Source organism: Megalops cyprinoides, chromosome 1 (genome assembly GCF_013368585.1).
Source record: "Megalops cyprinoides isolate fMegCyp1 chromosome 1, fMegCyp1.pri, whole genome shotgun sequence".
In the NCBI taxonomy this organism is placed as follows: domain Eukaryota; kingdom Metazoa; phylum Chordata; class Actinopteri; order Elopiformes; family Megalopidae; genus Megalops; species Megalops cyprinoides.
This window is the reverse complement of record NC_050583.1, coordinates 43,675,192-43,689,744: the sequence shown is the minus strand read 5'-3', so window position 1 is coordinate 43,689,744 and position 14,553 is coordinate 43,675,192. Positions and strand designations below refer to the sequence as shown.

At 39.2% G+C, this 14,553-nt stretch overlaps 1 protein-coding gene across 1 annotated transcript in view; it reads left to right on the top strand.

The window, feature by feature from the left end:
- Nucleotides 1–14,553, top strand: part of skap1 (src kinase associated phosphoprotein 1) — a 147,329-nt gene that overhangs the window by 15,807 nt on the left and 116,969 nt on the right. Inside the window, exon 3 of the mRNA XM_036539013.1 lies at nucleotides 2,663–2,688. Within this exon, the coding sequence (XP_036394906.1) occupies nucleotides 2,663–2,688 (26 nt within the window). The remainder of the gene's footprint in view (nucleotides 1–2,662; nucleotides 2,689–14,553) is intronic.

Sequence of the window (14,553 nt, the reverse complement as noted above, 5' to 3'; positions counted from 1 at the left end):
AAGCTTGCTTGCAGGACTCTTGCTTGTTGTTGTCGAACAGGATGTACTATGAGTGACAAGTATGTCTCTCTAACCAGAATGGGGTTTTCCATGTGTAGGTGTGTGTCTGTTCCTGTAAGGTAGAGAATTTCAGCAGGGAAAAACTCCAAATTCTTTGGAAACTGTGCTCGTTTATCAGACTGCAGAAAGATTGAACTAAAACAGTTTACATTTGAAGTTAAAGTATTACTTACCGTTGTCTGTCAATAGGGGTAATTAATTTACTGCCAATAGGGGTCATTAATATACTGCAATACCTCAGTTTTTATTGATACAAAAAGTACACACTGCACTGTTTCACCCTACATGCAAACAAGGGCTATTCACAGTTAAGGCAAGTGACTGGATTTTTTAAATACATGTTGTTCATGATTATTTTAGTAATATAAGTGAAAATAAGTTAAAATTCAGGAATTCTATTGTAACATTCATTACTGTAAATAGTATGGATCATTTTAATGGAGGACATGCCGTGATGTATGTAGAATTAGTCATTCTCTCCATGTCCTTAATAATGAAACTACTGTGAACGCAGATTTCAGTTGGCAGAGAGAGTAGTCACAAGCCTTATGGGGTCTGCTTTGGATCAGTCTAATTTTAGCTGAAGTAGGTCGGTGAAGTCATACTCCCTCCCTCTGTGGGGTGAAAGTTATTTTCTAATTAGTCAGATTCATCAGATTCTTCAGAGATTGTTTCTGTTAAATCATTCTACTGCTTAAAGCATTTAATGAGCTAGCTACATGACATTTAAATTCTGGAGATGTGCCCTCATTCTATCCCAGTACCTTCTATCCCCCTAGCCCCCTCATATACCACCCACCAATGCACCAATTCCCCAGTTGACCCAACTCAAACAAACGCAGAAATACCCACATGCACTCATGTTAAGCACAACACTGGGAGCTTCTCTGAAACCCAATCGTGGTAGAGTACCTATTATACTCCAAACACAAATGCATATGTACAGACACACACACACGCACACTATCTCTCTCACACTGGCTTACTGACATATACACACATGCAGTTTTCCTGTATTGTATGTATGTGTGAATCCTGACTGCCGTTCTTATTTTTGTAGTTTCAAGCACAGTAACACATTGACCTCCATTTTGCAATTTTACTAATGTGTGCACCTTATTTGACAAAACAACAGCCATCTCGCTGTCACAACTTCCACTCACTATGGCAATGCAGCCTGTGTTACTGTAACTGTTACTGCTTCTGTTTTTAATATTCCCAGGAATTCAGCCTTATTTATTAAACTGTAGTTTTAAGTTGGCCTGTTAGTAAGATACTTCACACAATACTAATTTTGTGTATTCCTACAAATGTGCCTAAGTAAATAATAGTGGTGTAACGGACCGTAGTTAATCCGTGATCCGTACGGATCACCCCCCCACCCCCCGGTTCGACACGCATGTGAACAGCGGATTAATTGCAAAGTTTAACCATAATAGTGTGAAATACAGTTTTACTGCCGCTGTTACTTTTTAAGGTAATAATTCCCTAAATCTCGATACAGAGTTGCTGTGAAAAGACACAAGCGCCATTTTAAAAACCAGCAACCTTACTTAGCAGAAGTGTTGCGAAGACGAAGGCTGCATCCGAAATCGCTCACTCGTTCACTCACTCACTCACTATTCACAGTCATACAATAAATGAATAATTTTCTGGACATAGTTCCCTGATTTAAGTGTTCTTTAAGTTCTTTAAGTAAATAAATGGAAAGCAAAGTTATATTTGTCTCCCTTTTTTTTTTTTGCTGATCCGAAAAATGATCCGATCCGTGACTCAAAAACCGTGATGCGATCCGAGCTGTGAGTTTTGTGATCCGTTGCACCCCTAGTAAATAACTAGCTGGCCTTACATCCAAACACTGTGTGAAAGACTGAGCTTATATAACAGTATCAATTCATCTTGGTCGTTTTTCATCCTATGCCAGCTCTGAATGATTCTGTAGCTAGCTTGTTAGCTTTGATCAGTAAATACTGTACAGAGTAAGATTCCAAGCTAGTTGGATCATATTTTCTTTTCTTAATGTGTAACTACACCGCAAGAGAGTATGAATAAAATATTTTGCCAATTTAAAAAGTTTGTCATCAGAATATTTTAGTCTGTTGCAAAAACGCTCTTCTGCATTACTGGGGAATTGGGATGCACTGGATCATCCCCTGGATTCAGTCACACACACTGTGCCATCTCGAAACTAAAAAAATAACAAAAAACTTCCCAGTTAGTCTGGTGCCATATTGGATCAAAGTGACCTTTTTCCCTTAAGATGGCATGTCGGTTTTGATAGAATACAAGGATGTTCGAATTTTTTTTATCTCCACCCTTTGACGTTATGTTAAGTTGTGTTGATTGTGAATGCAAACCACATCTAACCACATGAAGTCAAATTGATTTGATTTCAACAGCTGACCCAGCTCCATATTTATAGTGGTCAGTTATATCCCCACCAGGTCAGTGACACCTCTTGCTGTCTGCCTCCGATGTGCTACAGCACCGTTGCTCATACTGTTTATGACACTGCAGAGTCTCTTGTTTCACAGTGTGCTTTAAGACGTGTAATTTATGCACCCCTTAAGTAAATGTGCTTATCTCGTTTTCTGTTTTGCAGAAATCCCCAGGAGTTTCCATACAGATGTAAGTGACACATTTTTATATTTCAATTTTACTACCCTGTTTTGTGATCTGAATGTCATTTTATGCATTTCCTGTGCATTAGAGTTAGTTTGCAACCTACTATATGATAACAGGAAGGAACGATTCTAAGGAAAATTTGGTCAAAAGCAGGTTAAAATCCAAACTTGAATTTGTGTCTGAAAATTTCCTCCCATAAGAATGATAATAAGTATTTAGCTAGTTATGAATAATAAATATATATTCAAAAATAATACAACTTTCTGCTGTAAAGAGAGGGAAATGAAAACTGTTAATAGTGATATAAAGCAAATTTTGTTTTTGATTCCTTATCTTCAGCCTTCATAGTGAGCCCATAACATTACAATATTTATTTTCAGTATCACACTGTTGTCAAATTATCCCTGTAATTGTCAAGATGGAGTGAATTATGTTTGAGATAATACAAAGTCTACATTTATTGTTAATGCACAGACTACTGCACTTGTAATGCATCAACCAAATACTTGATGATTTTGCTTATCAATGATGCCTGAACTAAGACAATTTTAAATCATCGACACAGACTGTGCATGTGTGCATAGCTTAGTTCTGATAATATTTACGTGTGCCCAATAATTATATCCTCTGTATAAAATTTTTAGTATACACTAGATAGGGTATGGATTCCATGCTACTGATTATTATTATTTAATTCTGAAACAGCAAAGAAACAGAGGGTTTACCAGTGTCACACCTCCCCACCAGAGGCAGCCATTTTACACTGGATATTTAGATCACAGCCATGATCTTTCTTTCACCACTTGTCTCAAGTTGTGAATGAGAAATTGAGACAGTGAGAAATTGATGAGACAATCATGAGTCGGCCCTATGTGTACTGGCTCCTGTTTTTTGGGAAACTTGGATACCCATCCATCTTATTTCACGACCGTTGACAGTCTGTGCTCCTCTGACAAAAATGTCATAGAAGACATTGAGTAGACAATAGGATTTGGCCAATTATCAATGCAGTAGTATTAACCTGTAAGTGGGCCCATCTTGCTGGGCAGCTTTGAAAGAGAAGAGACAGATCGTATGAATGAGGTCATGGAGACCTCCCAGTATGTTGGGTATGTTTGTGATTCATCCTCTTAAAGTATTTTTGGCAGCACTTAGAGGTGTTGTGATAGATTGAAATACTGAAGGGATCAGGCATTATCCAGTTATCTGAGTAGGGAGTGATGACTTGTGCGTGTATGTGCAAATGTGAGTGTGTCCGTGTCAGCGTGCACATGCGCACAACTGTGTGTATCTGTGGAAATGCGCACATACGTGTGAACATTAGCTTGTGCACCAAAGTGTGCGGTGTGCATGTGAGTGTGTACAGCAGGGCCATAAAAGCTCAGATAATGAATGTTCTGTGGGGCTGAGGCCCAGCTCCCCTCAGAGAGAATATCTGTGTTACAGCCCATAGATTAAGTTAAAGTAGGTGACTGAACAGTTAAGTTAAAATGTGCAGTCAGGGAGGGGTAAAGGAAATTCATTCTCTCGCTGCTTTCCAGATCCAGTGCTTGACTTAAAAAAGGGTGTACGTGGTGAAGTGACTCATGGCGTGTTGATGTATAATGGGGCTTCCTTTCACAAAAGACTACATCATGCACAGGTTGTGAATTACGATGCATTATTACACAGTACACATTACAGAGTGCGCCAGTACCATGTCTATGTCTGCCAAATTACACTTGAGCAATGAGTAGATTTAATAAATTAATCATGCTAATTTATGTTCTGTGTCATTTTTGAAGCCCAGGTTAGCCGTATACACCCACTATACACTTTGTACCACACAATCTGTCCTCCCAGAGATGAATTGTTATACTTAATGTTCCCCTGACATAGGGCAGTTTTTCACTTCAGTCCTTGTAGTAAACTCAGCTGCACAGAGCTGCTACCCAGAAGTTAAGGAAAGAACTACATGAGTGGGATCTTTTGTATGAAGAGTTGGAATGGCTGGGGTCTGTTCCTTCTAAACAAACATTTGGGCTGCCAATTGTGGAGCTGTATCCAGCATTTTAAAGTGCAACCAGAGAGGTTGGTTTTACTTGCGCATAAATGTTTATGGTGCTTCCAGAAGTCATGACAGCTTTATGAAAGACCTTGGCCCTGAAGGGGCATGTTCACACAGCTGGCCTCAACAAGTCACAAGTTCCCCCTATTCCAACATTACAAAAGTCTCAGCTCAATGTGAATATTTCTGGCCACTATGTTTGGAGTGGAAAGCAGGCCTCATTCAGTTGCTCTTGGACTCGCTTGGCTGGTATAGTGTGCTGTTGAGTATCTGAAGATTATTTATTGAGACAGTTTGGGTTGATGAAATATAGTGATTGCATTTTGATGAAAATCTAACATCTCAGAAACGTGGGCACAGCAGACTCTCCTATTTCTGGTGAGATTTATGAGATGCTGCTCTTAGGCATTGTGATCACTAGTTTCAAATTACAGCTAGGCCTATAAGGTACACCTTGTCTTGGCTTACGCAATTAAGTGTGCGGTGAACCAGTTAAACCGTAACCGTTTTCCAAGATTGTCAGTTTTTTTTTTTCCAGTTGATTCAGTTCAGTTTATCAATACTTATTTTCAGGAAAGGAACAAAGCAATAATTTGAAACATATGCACTTTGTTTTGATGAAAAGTTTTGATGAAGTATGTATTTCTACTTGCTGCTGAAAGATAGAAACACATACGTACATACATACACATGCAAGGTCCAAAATTAAAATTTTTGGTCCACCAGTAAGGGTGGTTGGTAGGTGAAAAAAAAATAACCAGCCGAAATGATTTACAGCAAGTCAAGCTACATTTTACTTGCATCCTGTGTGTTCTGTGTTACTCCTGCACACACTTCTGGTATAGTGCAGCACATACTTAATTTCACAAAATCAACCTAATAATCACAAAATAAACCCCAATGGAACATCAACATGTTTCAAAAGTCTGAACAATCAAAGTACCTTTTTCATAAAAGGCTGTTGATAGTTGTTTTATATTCCAAGAAAGGCCTGCAGTTTCTAATACACCCCATTTCTTTTCTGGTATCCAGAGCTTGATATTACGTTATTAATGTTTCCTGATTATATGTCATGTAAATTACTGTTGGTTAAACACTGTAATATTTACATTTACCTTTATTTATTTAGCAGATGCCTTTATCCAAAGTAGTGTACAAAAGTGCATACAGTGAGTATAGCAACAGTACGGGGACAGGATGTGTGCAGTTCCACAATGAGACAGTAGTTCTCAGCTGAGAGCAAAGTTTGTTTGAGGACGCAGTACAAGCTAATTTATACAACTACAGGGTATAAGGCAACTAACAAGATCTGAATTCAGGAAAATGTAACAAGGAAAATGTCAATATTAACCATTTGAAAACAACTACATAATGGAATCCTGTCAAGCCAAGGATGTATTTAACATTTTCAGAAGGGAAATCTTTTAAGATGGATAGACATTATTACACCTACCTCTGAGTGGCAATGAAAATCATATCCTGCAAGTGAGTGTGGACTTGCTAGGGCAAAGAGTGCCCCCAGTGGTAGGAAGCAGAACTGCATTACCATGGTTCTCTGAGGCTCCAGTGGCTTTCTCTCTGGGCCTGACTGGAAGCCTGACCCCAGCTCTAACAGCACAGCACTGAGGAATGCTCCTGCTGCCCCCACCCCTGCAATGTGGGAAAAAGGCAAGGGCAGTGTGACCTGTAATGCCTCGCTCTCCTATAAGTCCTTCCTCATATCAGCGCTAATGCACTTCTCCCACAACACCCCTTGTCCACATGACCACTCACTGGCAGGAGGCTCCACAAAGTGCCACCCCCAAAAAACATTTGGGCATCATCTAGTATCATCAGCAAATATTTCTGACTTGCAGGGAAAGAAGGTCAGAAAATGACCGGTATTTACTGTTGTGCTACACTATTGTAAATGACATCCAGCTTATTGTAAATGATGGGAAGTATGTGTCCCGTCTAAAGTCATTTTGAGTATTTGAGTATTTGACAAGTTCAACAAACCCTGATATGCTGTTTCAAATGTTAGGTGTATTAGCAACCAAAACACATTGTGTGAAAAAGATGCAGTGGAACAGCTACTGTATATTTGGTGTTTTTCTCAGTACAAATGAGCTCTGACAGATTCCTGCTCCACAGCCTTAGTCAGTGCCTCTTCTCAGGCTGCAGCGCCTCCTAAGGGCCCTCCAGTAAAAGGCCATGACCCCACCCCCATCCCCCATCACCATCAGTGACTCCCACTGGTTTAGTTCACCAGAAGAAATTGGAGCATCAGTGATTTTTATAAAATGTTATCAATTTGACATGAGCAACATGTAGCGCAGCAGGACCATTGCAGCGTAAATGTAATTGGCTTTCAGGAAACATTTTTGAAGCAGACTTACACATTGTATACATATAAAATTGTCACATAAATATATCATGTGTGGCTCCTTGTTCCTTCCTTGTTTTTTCTAAAGAAGTATTAGTATCCATAAATACTTTTATTAACATCAGTTTGTGATTCACTGGAAGCTGTGGGCAAAAACACTGGGTGATCTAGCTGACTGACTCAGCCAAAGCTACAGTAGAAAGGGGAGTGCTTTGTGGGTGAGCGGGAGAAAGGCGAACCCACACCCAACCAGCAACAGAAGGGCTCCTTCTTTTGGGGAGACAGCCATTTATTACAAGCACAGGATACATCACCCAAAGAACCAATAAATAATGCCCTGGTGTAAGGGCAGAGTCCAGCTGTAGATGTAACCCTATTATGTTACAAGCAGCAGAGCACTTCCATGGCTCTCCCTTTTCCCAGTGCAGAATGCACAGTAATAAAATCTCCACAAATCTGGCCCGGTTAGGCTTAAGAGTTATTTCTGAAGAGGCGAGCATTGACGTTTCTTTAATTGCCTTATTTTCCTTCTAAAGACCTGTTTCACTTATTGGTCCTGTCTTTTTAGTGTTCCTCTGGTTATTTTTCCTTCCCCAGAATTTATTTGGCACATTGTAAATTGAATTGATGTTTTCTGGCAAGCAGTGAGACTCATGGAAAAAATAAGATAGAGAAAAATAACATAAAACATGTGTGGGGAGAGACATGGCTGCACCAATACTGTGATCTGCAAAGCAGCAACCTTAAAAAAGGCTTAAGGGGGTTTACAGATATGCTTGAAAGATATTTCACCATGACATATCATGTAATATGTGACGTTAATTATTTTCTTTTCTGCAAACATGTAATGTGCAAAATTTCTTATATACCTGTCTAATGCCTTTGTTTGAAAATGTATGAATATTATTGGCATTTAGCAGATGCTCTCATCCAGAGTGACTTAGGTTGTGAATAGTTTTGGTTTATGCACATAGTGTTCAGAAAATTGCGTACAAGTGTTACGTTCAGCTTGTAACACTTGTAACACACAGCTTGTAACACACGCAAAATTTATTTGAAATAGCTGAAGCCTCAGATTATTTCAAGTTAAAATGGTAGCCAAAAATATTTACCACTGTAGGTTGCCTGTGGTGTGGAACAATGGTTGAAGTTGCAGGATTGCGGATAGTGAATACATATGACTCTGTTTGGAAATTCCTCACTTGGTGGAATTAATGCTCCATCAACACAAAATCATTGTGGGCATCCTTGTCTTTTCTCTGCATCTTCTAGGAATCATAATAATAGGCTTGAGACCTTCAGCTGAAGAGGTCACTTTTTCTTTTACTTTCTTGTGCAAGTGCTTGTTTATTGTACAAATAAAAACCTCACTTTTTTTCTCTGACTTCTGAGATATTGTTTACTCTTGTATTTGAAAATCTCTGTGTAATTAAATTGTCTCATTCATGAGAACAGCCCTACAGTGTACCTTTAACTCTTTGTGGTAGCTAAGAAACTGATGAGTGAATTCGTTCAAACCAAATTATTTAAGCTTTTAAGACAGTTGGACATTAAAATTGATTAAATGGATTCTGACATCAGTGCTCTTATAAGCATGTTTTGAAAGCATAATTTAAACCTCCACGTTTAGTAATGGAATGTTAAATGTGAATTCACTTTACAAACAGTAAGTGTGTGTGTAATAGCATAAAAATACTATTCATCACGATACCCACTTTTATAATGTGAGTAGAAGTGTAGATGCATGCAGCCGTAAACTGGCTTCATCAATGTTTAGCAGTGATATCATATGTTTTTTTGTTTTTTTTTTCTGAGACCCCCATTAGGTGCATGAATGATTTTAAATCACTGTTTGTTGTAAGGTACTAGACTCAATTGTTTTAGTTTGTTGTCCATAAATACCTTCAGTAAAATGGCACACAAGTAGGGAGTTCTGTGTATTGAAGTATTTTTAGAATGCACAATAGAATAAATGTATAATTAGGTTTGGTACCTAAACAAAATGCACCCAGAAAAAAGGAAGCTATAAAGAGGGTTAAATTGCTTTAGCTCTGGGGATGTTGTCATCAGTTGACTAGTATGTGCTTGCCACATGCTAGAGAAGCTATTACTGTGTAGATGTTTTCCTACTGTAGACATGGGAAAGACTAAATTCCTGTCCTGAAGCTAAAAATGATCTCAGTTTTCTTCTTATGGCAGAGCCATAATTCTTGCTACGCTGACATGTCTGCATGTATATAGTTAGTTCTGAGTGTGCTGACCTGGGCCAGAGAGCAGTTCCTCTCCCCCTGTCCCTTCTCAGCACTAGTGATCATCTTTGATTCCATTTCCACACTCCTTGCCTTGTTTTATTCATAATCAGTAGGCACGTTTGGACAGTACGTCCACAGGCAGAGCCTTGATCATGATGAATGTTGAAGTAGTCTTTTATGTTCTGTGTTGGATGTTGGGTTTACGCCCCTTGCTGCATGTTCAGAATTGGGCTATTCAGAAGCCTCTCTCTGTTTTGACAAGACTCCAAGCCCCTGAGCCCTTCTGGGGAAGCAGACAAATTATTTGTCAGGGATCTTTGTTGAAGTTTGTTGATTCGGTCGCACATAATTTATCTCTGCCCTTATCAGTAAGATGACTGTGTTTGAGTAATGGTGAAAATTGCTGATCATATCTTAAAGCCGTTGTTTATTTTAGCTGATTACAAACTATCTTTGTTCATTCATTTGTAGTTTTATTACAGCTAAAACAAATGGACTATATTTTATGTCAGACTTCAGTTCTGCTAACACTGTGTGATCTTTGCCTGTCTTTTTATGCCAGTAACTACATGTATATATTCAGCTATGAATGATTTTAAGAGAGGGCATGATATCAGAGGCAGTGTGCATGGCAGTGTCCATGGCAGGGCCTATAGGCTGGTGCACACAGCAGTATTCACATCTTGTTGGCTGGATGCTGTAACTAAGTGGGTTCTCCGGCAGTGTGCTGTCCTTTCAAAGATTCAGCCCAAACAAATGAGGCAGAGGCCGACCTCTTAGCTGAATTCAATTTCGTGGGGTGGTGATATCTACAGGCACTGCACAGTCACTATGGATTCTACCTACAGGATGGAACAGGGCTGCCAACAAAAGGTGTTTATAGAGTAGACCATGAGTTTACTCAGTCATTACACCATTAAATTGACTAATCAGTATATAAGAACAAAGAGGCATGGTGTGTCCTTCATAATGAAGGTAGTGTGGTTGTGAGGGTGGTGCTGGTAGCTGTGCTAGCATTAGGGGTTGCCGTGGCCTTGGTGGTAGATGTGGGCAGTGTGTAGTTTGAGCCACTGAGTGAGCGAGTGTAGCCTACATCTGTGCACTCGGTAGCATCGCAATACTAAACAGCCTTTCTAATGACTCCGGGCTGAGCACAGCCACTTGCTTTTGCCCTTGTGGTCAAGTGGCTTTATTACATATCTCCACAAGTCTCTGATAACTGCTTGTCAAACACATACTCCGATAAGCCATTCAGTTTGTTAACTCTCTGCTTGTTCGCTGATGTGCTGTCTCATTTGAGCACTCAGATGCGTGGAAGAATTATAATCTGCTCATCTGCTCTTTTGGATGATGGAAGTTTAACAGCATATTCTCCTTAACTCATTGCATGAATGATTACACACATGTGTGGTGTACCTGATCAACCTAGAGAAGGTAAGAGAGAGTGATATTCTGTTACAAATGATTTCACAGAAAGAATCAGCAAATATGATTTTTGTAGGTAGGATTTTATCAATATTGCATGGTGTCATGTTTGCTGAAGGCCATTGAAATTTTAAGTAGAAATGTGCATTCTTCATTGGCTGCAGTGTGAGCTGCATCATCCTCTTGTGCGACACTTTCCTTTGACTGTTTGGTTTGAGTACGTATTATTTGAGTGCAACATGTCATGCTGTTGGGTTGCAGTGAAACAGTTAACATGATTTGGTGATTTTTTCCTTTTGGTCTTGTGCACTGCAACGCCCCCCACTGTATGGTTCTTACAACTGCAGAGCTGACCGGTGATACTGCAGAAACAGAAATAACCTGGCTATGATTCCCCTAGAGCCTAATCACAGGTGAGATTGTCTCCCACTCATAAATATTTCACATTAATGAAATTTTTCAGTGAAATATAATCAAGTATAACTTCTATCTGATTGGAAGATCAACAATACCTAAAGTGATAGAGTATTCATGACACAACTCTGACACAAACTATGTGTAGGATATCATCATTTCTATTTATAGTTTCCTGATGAAATCAAACTAAGGGACGTTTAGTTATCACTTCAATATCTATTTTAAATAAGGGTGAAGTAGGTTGGTCGTATGTGTGTGTGAATGTGTACATGTGTCTATTTGTGTGAGGACAAGTGCAGAATTCCATTATGGGAAATGGACACATTTCCTGTCTTGTGCTACGGTCTTGCAGGATAGGGAGATGCGATGAGTCACAGCTCTGGAATCAGAAGCAATCTGTCGGTTAATCCCTTCCAACACGCACACCCATGATCTGTCAGTGCTAAAAAACCTCCCTTTATGCTGTGGGGCTCCTCTCGTGTTCCTTTTGAACTGTCCTCTCTCTGAACAATGCCAAAGGCGCATTTAGACAAGAACAGACTGTAAAAAAACTGTCAATTTATCAAATTCTGTTTGGTATAGAGCATACAGAATTAAAATGAATTCAGCCTACTTTATAGAAGGCAACACAGACAAACTGCTTTAAACTCATTGCAATTGCCCCAGTGTCAAAAAGGCATTGCGATAAGAATAAATAAACATTAATATCATTGCAAAATGGTTAAATTACACAGTAATGATAGCACAAAGGCAGTTGCCTGCCATGGCTTTTCTACGTATAAGATGTTTCTGCTCGTCCCTATTCTCACTGTACAGATTCATGATAATGAGTATGTGGCGCTTTCTATAGCCTTGGTAAGCTAACACACATGGCTCCTTAGTAAACACTCCCTGATAGTAACATGATTCTTAGGATTAACCTTTTTTCACATGACATGGCTGAGTCTATGGCAAAGTTCAACCCATGGATGCATTAAATGTATGCTTACATTAAAAAAATACTCAATTCACAATTCTGACATCTTCTAATTAATATTATTACTACTACTACTACTAATAATAATAGTAATAATTTATTTTATTTAGTTGTAAACAGGGACCTGAATTTAAAGAAGAGAATGCAGTAGGCAGACATAACAACATGGATATTCCTGACACTGCCAGAGAATGGTCATTCTGTGTACTGAAGGCAGAGCTCATATCCTTCTGTTCCATGGCCTGGCACATGGATGTCTGGACTTCAGTGAGAGTGAGTTTCACTCTTCTCTGCCCTGCCACACTGACCTGAACACAGGTTATAGTGTTTATGTACCTCACAGTGCGTAACACACAACACAGACTGTGCATCAAGTGTTACAGGTCTTTCAGAAAACGGACAATGTGAGCATTATCACACTTGTCTGCTATGTTGTTGCCTTGTGCTGTGGTGAGAACTGTGACTGTGCAGGAGAAACCTGACTGCACAGATGGATTTGTGACTGCGCAAGGGGGTTGGTAACTGTGTAAGGAGGCTCAGTCAATGGGGCTGGCACTGGTTTTGGGTGGTTTGCACTAATGAATGGATACAATGGCTATAACACTATGTGGTCATGGCTGCAGGGGTGAGTTGTGATCACTGCTGAGACCCAGTCAATTAAAGCCACTCTGCTGGGAAGGTGAATTACAGTCAAATGAACTGTAATTGGGGGCGTAGGTTTGAGCTGAGAACCATACCTGTGGTGGAGAGCAACTGAGAAGCAAGAATTTGAGTTAGCGAGGAAGAGACAGACACAGAGAAATGTTAATAACCTCTTCAATGCACTGCCCTTAATCATCTTTACCAAACTGAGAGCCCAAATTCTGTCAATTAGTTTCAGTTCCTAGTGTGAATTGCCCCACTAGTGCTAAGAATGAGACAGCTGACTCCACTTTTCCTTGAGTGTGAGAGGGGAAATGTTATTGACTTCCTGCTAGTCAGTGGAGGCCATGAGATGAGTTTTATTTTGTAATTTTGAAGCATCTCTTTCAGTGATCTTATTATTGAATTATTGCATTTTAGATTCAAATAAGTGTATTAGTGAATTCTGCAGATTCAGTGTCATGGTGGCTTTGATGTCACTGTTTACTGTAAATTGTAAGATTCACTCAGCAGCGCTGAGGTGGCCTTGACAATTGTGGTTGTCATGTGAAAGGAACTATGGGACCACAGAAGCACAATTCAGTTCTTACCAGTGCTGTCTGCTGCTTTGTTTGCTGTATCACTTCCTGTCACATGATGTGCCCGCTGCCCTCTGTTGTCTCAGTGATACCACTTAACACATGACAGCTAATTGCAGTCTTTTACCCAGCTGGGACTATGGGGAGAAGACTGCTGTTACCAGATAGATGGGGCACAGCATGCAATTTGTAGCATCATTATCAAAAGATAGTGTATCTAATGAGTAAACTATACTTATTCAGAATAGAGATCAGAGGTTAGTTTTTTTATAATTATTTACTTATTCAAACATGCTGTTTGTTGCTTAAATAATGGTACTGTTAAATCATGCCACTAAAAACAAATACTCACCTACTGAGACAGGCTGCAGTAGTTGTCCTGTCCTTTCTGTGCTGTACTATTAGGATGTGTGTGTGTGTGTGTGTGTGTGTGTAATGTCATGTTTGTGGTTATGGTTAGTAAATAATTTCTACTTGAAAAAACAGGGCCAATGAAGCTCAACTAAAAACAAGACCATTCATTGCGCTCTGAGCGCCTGTTACCACAATTTTCAAATGCATTCATAAAGTCAACAGGTTTTATGACTTGGAAGTCATTTTTATACTTATAAATTAGCTTGTGTTTATTTTAAAAACACATATCGGGTCCCTGCAGACATCTCTGTGAATTATCTTATTCAGAACCATCTGGGTAATGACTGTGTGCAGTTATTTGGATCTTATTGTGGCATTAGGCTTGTTGACCTTGTAGATTAGTCTGATTGCATTTCTAATGCTGTTTACTGTACGTCTAAGTAGGATAAAACAGTAGCAATTGAAAGTGATAACAAGTGTGTTAAAACTCAGATTTGACTCTTCTCTTTAGAAATGAAAGAATATACAGTGCTTGTAATGCTTAATAAGTCATTGATAAAAGGAGAACCATTGGAATTAAACACAGGAGATAGTGTACTCCAAGATGAAGGTATATGCCATCTTTTTTGGTTTTTGGAAAGAGCTGCCTGTCTGACATAATTGTACTTGTATTTAACAAGTGAAAAAATAAACTTGTAAAAATATAGCATTAAGATGTTATCTGATCTATTGCACATTATATTCACCTTAATTCCAGTGTTAGTGTCTATAGTGAAAATTCAGTCCTCCATTTCCTCATCTCAGATATTCAG